The 10,297-nt window shown below is 43.5% G+C and overlaps 1 protein-coding gene across 1 annotated transcript; it reads left to right on the top strand.

Moving 5' to 3' along the window:
• The first annotated feature begins 4,985 nt into the window (after window positions 1-4,985).
• Window positions 4,986-8,116, top strand: LOC117745692 (homeobox protein engrailed-1-B-like). The gene is made up of 2 exons (XM_034554193.1): window positions 4,986-5,535; window positions 7,794-8,116. The coding sequence occupies exons 1-2, from the start codon at window positions 4,986-4,988 to the stop codon at window positions 8,114-8,116; spliced, it is 873 nt and encodes a 290-aa protein (XP_034410084.1).
• Window positions 8,117-10,297: the final 2,181 nt, after the last annotated feature.

Here is a 10,297-nt window from a genome sequence, read left to right as displayed (position 1 = left end):
CCTCTGGCTGACGGCAGTGACAGGCCGAGGACGCCTGATGAGAGGCGATCCTCGGAGAGTCGGGCTGAAAGGTTAAAGTGGCCCCGGGCAGCATGGCTGATGAGCGCGCGCGCGCACGCACACACACGCACACACATGTTAAGACTCTTCTACATCCGCCTTCGCGTGTCCCATTTAATTGGCCATAAAAGCGCTCGTGCGTGATGGGGAAACACTGTTTTTTTATTGAATGGGGGGGGACAACATAACAATCGAGACGTGGGCCGCGTGACGCGTGAAACGTGAGTGCGCCACGCAGTTCCTTCGCCTCTGGGGACCAGGAATGGCTCAACCAAATTGTTTGACGTAACGATCCAAAAGTTTGTGGCACCCCCCCCCAATCCAGTCCAGCAACAGCATGCAGCAGGACGGGGCCACCGTGTTAACGCCGGCCCAGCGACATGTGCGCATCGATTTGATTTGCCAATTACCAAACGGCCGGGCCTCGTTTATCATCAGCTGAAGCTTTCACAAACTTCTCCGCGAGATGTAATAAGACCGAGGAGCAATCTGCCACCCCCCCCCCTCACCCCCACACTTCTCATTACTCTAACGAGAGCCCCCCGAAGCTTAATTATTTATCTGCATTAATATCCCTTCTATATAATTAATGGTAGGTGCGAGTGTGTGTGCGTGTGTGCGTCCGTGTGTGTTCGTGTGTGCGGTGTGTGAGGGCCAAAGATCAGCCCTCCTTTACCTCAGCCTCCCTCCTGATTAATGGATGAGGGAGAGGAGCCCTTCATGTATTATTACTGCAGAGATCCTGGACCTCGGAGAGAGAGAGTGAGAGAGACAGAGAGAGAGAGAGAGAGAGAGAGAGAGCGAGGGAGAGAGACAGAGGGAGGGCAAGCTAAGTGAATGATAATAGCCGTTTAGCATGCAAACGTCGCTGGCATTTCCATACTAATGGAAGAGAGCGGTGGGGTTGAGGGCCCCGCCATTGAAAGTCCATCCCTGTTTGCGATATCTCCGCTAAAATGTGACACAAAGTTGTGAAATGTCAAACAATGTAAAAGTCACCAGTTATGACGCAGATGGCCCCTGTTTTTTACAAGTTGAGATGACATTTTTAAAACCAGCACCAGTTACGTTTCACCCCCATTCACACGCTTTTTTTGTGTTGGTTTTATTGTCTTTTTTATGGTGGGAGAGAGAGACATATTTCTCAGTATTACCCTGTTTTGCATCATCCTCTGAATAATGCTTCTGTTGTTGCTTACTAATCTTTGTATCTCTCTCTCTCTCTCTCTCTCTCTGTGTGTGTGTGTGTGTGTGTGTGTGTGTGTGTGCGTGTGTGTCCTCAGCTGAACAGTTCATTGTCCTTTTTTTCTTTTCTTCTTCTTTTCTCTCCAGCTGCTGTACTCTGACATCTGGTGGACAAGCACAGTGTTGCAAGTCATATTTTTGTTGTTGATATCGTTCACGGACAACTTAATCAGTTATTCAAAAGTGTTTGTGTCATTGTCACTAAATACATTTAATGTATTTAGAAGTGTTTATGTACATGTCGTGTGTGAGTGTATATTATCCAACAAAGTGTCCAATATATCATGGATACTTGGGGATAAATGTAGGTATACTGACATTTCAAAATAAAATAAATTGTATTCTGTATTCACGTATTTATTTTATTTTATGTCGTTCTCATGTATTTCTTCAGCTCCTGTAAAGCACTCTGAATACACTTTACAAATAAACTTCAAGGAATATTGAATGTAAGCAAAATGTATTTCTTCCTATTTTCTCTCTCCTCTAACACACAATGAACAGTAAAGGTGGAACAGTCCCAGTATTAATCTAGAGTGCAGATTGGTAGGTGTATTACTCTACAATATGTAACATGTTCAAAGTGAAATACTTAAAAAAACAAAGAAAAAGATCATGCACTTACACATCAAAGTCGCTAGATGTAACCAAAGGTCTATACTTTCTATACGCTATTGACTTTCTCTTTCCAGATGTGGATACTTGAGCCCAGAGGTTCACACAATGTTTCATGCCAAAAACATCCCATAAATGTACTTTATCTGAATGTTGCACCATATTTAATGCAAGTGTTGTCCAAATCAAAAAGGTCCTTGTGGTCTTTTCATTGAGGACAGGTGACAATTAAACCTGCTACCAGTGCCTTTATTATGATCTCTGCTATTGACAACAAAAGAAACCATTAACTACGCATGCGCAGAACCTTGCAGCCTCCTAAAAAGCGCAGTGCTCTTTCACTGTATCCGTAACAACACCGCCTCCGGTCGTCTTCCACTAGGTGGCAGCACAGTCCCGCAGCTGCAGCGCTTTGAGACAGACTACACTCAAAGAGCCACAACTTTCCTCCAACTATCGCTCCTTATCTTGTCATATACAACGTGACACTTTTTTTTTCACTCCATCTGACAAAGTAAAGAGGAGTTATTGTTGTTGTTTTTCAGCACAAACCAACTACATGTACTGTATCTTGTGACAAACAATAGAAGAAAAAGAAAGTAAAACAGAGAAGCGTTTTGTTTTGTGGACACAAAACTTTCACTGTTTGGTTCAGATGACCACATTATTATATATATATAGGTCAAAGATTTGATCAAATTGTTCAAATTGTTACACTAGGATGATGGAGCTGCTATTTTGGTTTCAATACGTTTAAACAGGGTTTAACTAAAAATAGACCCAACTATTTTGGGTAACAAAAATAATGATTTTTCCTGTATGTCCCTACATAACATGTTTTTTTATAAGAAAGATAGTCCTATAATGTGTTTTGTTTCATATGTTTATCTTTATGAGGGAAAAACAAATGTCTGACCTATTTATAAATGTACAAAGTCTGCAGCTATAGTCATATAGAGAGATCATTATTAAAACAGAATATTGGCTTTTATTGAACACTTATGCCAGGCTATTATTTCTAATAATGCATGAAAAACGAGCCAGAAGGAAGACAAAATCACGAACAGATTTACAGATAACAATATCAAATGTAGTGCAGATGTTTGTAAAGAGAGCTTTCCTTCGTTTGTCTCATCTCATCCTCCACGCAGGAAGTGAAACAAAATCAGGCTTCTTTTGTGTGTGTGTGCGTGTATGTGTGTGTGCGCGCGCAGAAGCAGAAGAGTGCAGTCTGCCCTCACTGTCACGCCTTTACTCCAGACTGCTTTTTAACAAGAGCCTCATCATATACGCGCACGCGCGCAAAAAGCAGCGCACGGGCTATCTGGGCTACTCAATAAAAAGCGGGGCTGCGATCCGTCAGTGCATTTATCATCCTATTACGGCGACAAATCCGGCTCCCGATACATGAAAGGTAAAATGAATTACCAACGTTAAGCCGTCAATAAAGCCATTCCTGTAAATGGCGTCTCCGAGGGGCCCCCGCTATTATTCAACACGCTTTATCAGCACCTTGGAAATTACGTGGCTTGTAGCGCGGCCCCTGCCTCGCGGTGATTAAGGGCCCTGCCAGGGACCGGTGACAGCGCTTTTGACTCGGTTTTTTTTTAATTCAGCCCCCCGCTCCCCGAGATGAACGCCGGGCCGATCGGGCGGAATGAAGACTAATTAAAAGCTATAAATTATCTTTTGCAGCCCCTCTCAAGGAGCCCTCTCCTCGCGGCGCCAGATAAGAGCGGGCTGAGTGCTCATTTGCCCACAAAGGCGCTGCGGCTAAACAGCATATTGATACTGTCCCTAATTGGAATTTAATTAAGTAGCCACGGCTCCCCACTCCGGCCTGTGGGATAAAGATTTCACCATCAACACGTCCCCGCTTTCATGCTGTTGCTTTTATGATTATTGTTATTTTAAATCGCCAATTAGAGCCTGCAAGGTGGCGATTTTATACATTTTCTAGAGATTTAAAAAAAATAATAATTACAAAGCCACTATCGCGACACATTAATTCGTTATACGTTTCATGTGTTTTAAAAAAAACCTTTTTTTTTTTTTTTTTTTACAAAAAAGTATAAATAGTTTATGGGCAAAATCAGGGTGTTTAACTATAGGATCACGCGTCAGGCGGGAGGCGAAATAAATAATTATTTTACAAATAATGTAAAATGTAAAAAAAGGAAATCCCGGTGATAGTGCAAAAGTAGTTAGCTTCAGTAATTACTGAGATTTAATTCTATAATAGTAACGTTTTGTGCAAATATCACCTTCATTTTGGGCATATTGGTGTCAACAACACGAGCTGAGCGAACCACCTCATTTTTTTAGTCACGTTATTAATATACATTTCTCATAAATACATGTCAATTTAAAATATAAGTACATTATAGTCTATAAAAACAATATTGATTTAAGAAAAAGAGGATTTTAGTGACGCCCTGTGTAACATTTATGATGGTGGCATTCCCGCTGTTGTTTTTGTTTTGCTGCTGCGTGCGTGTGTGCGCACGTGCGCCTCACCGAAATCGATCGTAATACGCGCGCGCAAGGGGGGGGGGGCTATTTATGAAGCGCGTGCTCGCGCGCAAGCTCTCCCGGAGACCCTCATTGGATGTCGTCAATTGTGACAGGGACGATCTCCGCGCCCGATTGGTCCGCTGCACGTGTGTGTACGCGCACACGTGCTTCCGGTTGGGTGTAAGAGAGATCTACACACTGAGGGGGTGGAAGAGGAGGAGGTGGGGGGGGGGGCGGGGGGGGGGGGGGGCGGTTTTAGGGGAGTTTAGGAAGAGCGAATACGCAGATATTCTGCTGCAGCAGTGGAGAGGGAGAGACACCGGTCAGAACGAGGAGCTGCTCGCTATGCCAGGTCTCGGACGGGTTTTAGGAGAGGACATGTCGCCGCTGTAGTGAAAACATTAGCGCAGGTATTTGGTGGTTCTATTCCTGTTGTGTACATGCCGTCCGTCTGAATTGGATACCGAGAGGGGGGCCGGGAGCGCGAGCGCGAGCAACAAGTGGAAGTTTGGCGCGGAGAGGCCGAACATTTCTCGCCGGCAGCCAGCTGTATGGAGGAGCGGAAGGAGCCCCACGGCAGCCGGGACTCGACCGAGGAGGAGAGCATGTCCCTGTCGCCGAACCTCCCATCCCCTCCCGTGATTTTACCCCACCAGGCGGCCCAGCAGGGCCACCGAACCACGAACTTTTTCATAGACAACATCCTCCGGCCGGACTTCGGCTGCAGGAAAGAGCCGGGCTACCGCGACCGGAGCCAGACGCCGGGCAGGGAAAATGTCAACCCGCACGGAGCGAGGCCGCCTCACACCGGCAGCCTCTGCCTGGACTCCAACTGCAGCAGCGACAGCCCCTCTTCGTCGCCCTCCTCTTCCTCGTCCTCCTCGTCGTCGTCGTCCACGTCCTCCTCGCCCTCGTCCAAGCAGAAGTCGTCGAAACCCGGCGAGGCGGCGGGCACCGGCACCGGCAGATACGCGGACAGCCCCTCGTCGATAATGGTCGTGAGCGGTAGCAATGGAGGCTCTACGCCCACGAAAGAAAGCCAGCCAATGTTGTGGCCTGCGTGGGTTTACTGTACGCGGTACTCGGACCGGCCCTCATCTGGTAAGGCGCTAATAGTCCCCGAATTCTACCTCCTGGGGGGTGAAGTGCTGGGGAGCTTGTTGGGTTGACAGCCTCGTCTTCCTCCACAATATTATTAAACTCCTTCAGACGAGTTATCAGAGTTATTATTGTATATGTAGCTTAGTGCTCCCCAGTGTGACTTTAACTACACTAAACTAATTAAATTATTTATTAAAAAAAAATGAAATAGGGACAGACATTACCAAAATAAAAATGAATATTGTTAGGTCATAAACCAAACGGGGCATTTATATTACTCCTCTCTCTTTCTCTCTCACACTCACACACACACACACACACACACACACACACACACACACACACACACACACACACACATTAAGTCTCTCAATGTGTTGCAAGATATTCATTAATGTGCAATTTAGTGGGAATAATGTCCAATGCAATTCGTTGTGCAATGTCTTAATTCCTATTATACGTTATGCAAGTATTACATGTATTATAAGAACTCGCGCAAGTGTGTATTCGTTGAGGCTACTTTGTTTCCTCTTCGTAAGCAAAAGACAGCACATGTTCACATAAATGTATGATTGATTATGGATTATATTTCATAGCTGAACTATATCAAACTGACGAAAGCATCACGGCTCCGACACCGCAGCTGTGTAGTATATATTGTGTCAGAGGTATCTCAGCACATTACTTATTTACGGTAATATTACGCAAATATTATACTGATACGACTCTTTTTTATTTTTAAACACACAAAACAATGTCACAGCGTCACGCTCACCCGTTTATGAGACCATATATTGTTTTACCCAATAAATTATCCCATATAGACGAGACGTATTTTTCTAAATGCAGTGCACGTTTTATTATATATAAAATAAACGTGACGCGCTGAATCAGACGGGACAGAATATCTGCAGTCGTCGTGCTTTATTTTACAAAAAAATCTACAAAACAGTTATGGGTTAATATATCATTTTAATTCACTGCAAATGTTGCCTTTAAACCCTGAACGGGTATGTGACTGCCAGCTGATGCATTAAAGTGTTTATACGATTGTAATTTACAGTGAAAAGTGTTCTTAAAAAAATCTATTTTAATAATAATAATAGCAACAACAACAACAACAAAAGGTCCAAAATCCGTCCGTATATATTGCGACAACCTCGTCGTTTTAACCCAATCGTGCATGAGAATAACACACACGTGCTGTTTGAAAACACTGGTCGTGTTGTTGTTATCGCGGCGCGTTTAATGCTCTCGTGCTCTGCGTGCTCGTGACAGAGTTGTGGAGTGACGAGGGACGAAGGTCAAAGGCCCTCGCGTTACTTTTGATTCAGTTTTATTTACGTTTATCGCGTGCCTTTCTTCTTTTCTTTTCTTCTTTTTCTGAACGTGGTAACACAGCTCGTGTGTTAAAGTAACGACTCCTCTTGACACACACGGACGGGTTAGAGCTGCGGGGTGTTATGACAGTTTGTGGTCTGGTACAAATCTAAGTGAGCTTTGCGTTCATTTCGGCCACTTTACGGCCATTGCAGTACAACTTTATTAACTAGGGCAATTTGATTTCACCACCCTAACTCTTTAAATCATAAGGAAATTGCTGCCCCAATAATACAACAACAACAACAACAACAACTAATAATTGCCTTTTTATGAAAGCATTTTTTTTCTGTCTTCTATTAAGCCTCCTCCACATTAAGAGTCAGCATAAACACACGAGGACGCCCTCTCGGATTCAATACCAGTTAATATTAGTTGGATATGAATTCAAATCATGTGATTTCAGGCTTCGCGACCTCAACCCGCTGCAGGGCCCTCCAGCTATATTGCGCGGCGGAGAAATTAGTCCCATATACGCTTCACTACAATTCAGTATACATTATTTAAAGACCAGTTTAAATGACTGGAATTCGGTTTATATTGGTGGGTTATTGCTGTTTGCGCTCTTTCGTTTTTAAATAGCGTGGAAGGATCCTCATTGAGTAGCTTTATGTGTCCATGGTGAAGACTGATGAGTAAATCCTGGCGACGAGGCCGGCCACTGGATCCGGGTTGAATGTGTTCATGTTTACTGTGAATGTCCAAGAATGAATTGGTCGTTTCATAGAAGGACGTTTTTTTGGGGGGTGACCTACATTTGATCACCCCCGAGCCGCGATGTCAGAGGGCTCCGCGGCGCCGCGCGCGTGTACACATATTAGGCTCGAGGGTGCAGCAGTAGAATAAATATTTTATTCCCCTTGTTGTTTCCACGCCAGGCCCGAGGACACGCAAACTGAAAAAGAAGAAGAGCAGCCCCAAGGAGGACAAGCGGCCCCGGACGGCGTTCACCGCCGAGCAGCTGCAGAGACTGAAAACCGAGTTCCAGGCCAACCGGTACATAACGGAGCAGCGGAGACAGTCCCTGGCGCAGGAACTGAACCTGAACGAGTCCCAGATCAAAATCTGGTTCCAGAACAAGCGGGCGAAGATCAAAAAGGCCACCGGCTACAAGAACGGCCTGGCCCTGCAGCTCATGGCCCAAGGACTGTACAACCACTCAACGACCACCGTGCAGGAGGACAAGGAGGACAGCGAATAGAGAGGCCGGGGCGCGTCTCCGCCGAGGGCCGCGTCCCCGCCGAGGGCCGCCACCTGACTCTTTTTGGGGCTTTTGGAGATAATGACAAGCAAAAAAAACGAAAAAATAAATAAATAAACAAATGGAAGTGGAGGAGACGCTATTTAAAAAACACAGATTTCTGTTTATGGTGACAGTATATGGACATAATTATATAAATGAACGATCGTTATTAAAGTTTATATAGCCAAAAACAGTTATCATGTTGTATACAGTATATTTAATTTCACCTCTCATCCGGATCTTTTCTGTCTGTTCTCACTGTTTAGGATGTCGAACTGGCTCTAGGTTTTTCTTTTTGTTGTTGTTGTGGTCCCCGTGTCCGTCACATTAGCGCAACGTTTCCTCTTCCACGCGTCAGTCCGCAGACTCAAAACAAGCCAAAGATTTTTAATATGTCCACGTGTAGTCTGAAATAAAGAGTGAGAACGGTAGATATGGACCCAAATTGTTCCTTTTTTCATTCGTTCCCACAGTAAAAAGGGTGAGCATCGTTCAGCCTATTATTATTATTACAATCATTATTATTCCTATTATTGTTATTATTTTTTAGGACTAGTTCAGACTGATCTTTTTAAAGCGGAAATTCTGTATTTAATCTGATTTTGAAGTTAGAATTTTAATTAGAAAAGGATGAAGAGCATTTTTTGTTATTTTATTATTATTATTATTGTTTTTGTTATTATTGTTATTATTATTATTATTATAACTTTGTCACTCCAACCTCCCAACCAGCACAGCTTTAACTGGACTTCCCAAAATGCCTGAACATAAAACAGAGTTCATACATCATATTTACAGGAGCAACCCCTAATTAATAGGTCTTTTAAATTCTTTCTCACTAATATTTAAATTGAAAAAAAAATTAAATTATGTATTATTTTGTGAGATGATGGGGCACACACACAGGCTCTAGTTCACTAATAAGACACTGCATGTTTCCCCATAATGGATATAGCGTTTCACCAATTAATCTATTCCTGGCATTTACAAGGTTTCACATCTCTGGTGTAGTTTCACTCTCTTGGGTTCTTGCCACAGCTTGAATGGAATGAATACATTCACCCAAGAAAACTGTCATGGAGCTTCTTCTCAGGGCCCTCTGCTTTTAGGGAGAAACATGCATGTACATGTGGCCTGTTTGACCTCACGTGACCTCAGGTGACCTCAGGTTCAGGTTTGATGGAGCCTGGCTGTGAACCCTGTGACATGGCAGCTGTGTGTGTGAGTGTGTGTGTGTGTGTGTGTGTGCGCTCAAGGTCAGCGAGAGCAGACACAGTTGAGGTCTCTGCATATGATTGTATAATGAGAAGTTGCTTCCAGCTCTTGTTGATTATTTTTCAAGGAATGCACAACGTTTTTTTATTATTATTATTTTATTTATTTACATTCTTAGGGGGCTGTTAAATGGGCAAACCACATTACATCTAGGCACAACAACTCATATAGTTTTTAATTTCACATGGTGGGAAAAAACGTCCATACTCTCAGCGAAGTGGTACAAGATATGATCATGTAAACCAGTTTGGGCCTATTTATAATTGTCATTTCCCATCCCGTGCACTTACATCATCCAGTTTAACTACTTACATTGATTCTGACCAATATATATTTTTTTCAATACTGTCTCCAATTGTAAAAAAAAAATTAGGCTTAAACTTCCTATGAAAAGTAAAAAAAAAAAAAAATCTTTTAATATGCGTGCCGAGTTATTTGCAATGACAGTGGAAGCAGATTATTTTTTTCCTAACACAGAAATGCGCCAGAGGAGAACTCTCTCTCTTGATTTCATTGTTTAATGGATGAAAAAGCGCACGCGACGGAAGTGACATCACGCCGCCTGAACAGCTCTCGGATAAAAAGCCGCACAGAGCGCGTGTGCTCACCAACAACAGAGCGGATTATTTAATTAAGAGCTAACGAGCCTGCAGAGGTCTGCAGCGGAGGAGTTCACGGCCTCCGCGTTTCGGGCGTTTTAATTATTTCAAGTGCTGCGTTTTGGTGCTCAGTCTATAGAGCGGGGGATTTAATAAGAAAACAGCACAATAATTGATTTTAATAATGACGAGCAGGGACTCGCTTCTAGTTTATATAGGCAGGTTATTTCACGTTTAATTAATTTTTAAACAAAACGATAACGAC

Source organism: Cyclopterus lumpus, chromosome 2 (assembly GCF_009769545.1).
Source record: "Cyclopterus lumpus isolate fCycLum1 chromosome 2, fCycLum1.pri, whole genome shotgun sequence".
Lineage (NCBI taxonomy): Eukaryota > Metazoa > Chordata > Actinopteri > Perciformes > Cyclopteridae > Cyclopterus > Cyclopterus lumpus.
The sequence above is the reverse complement of the archived record's forward strand: the minus strand, read 5'-3'. Positions and strand labels throughout refer to the sequence as shown.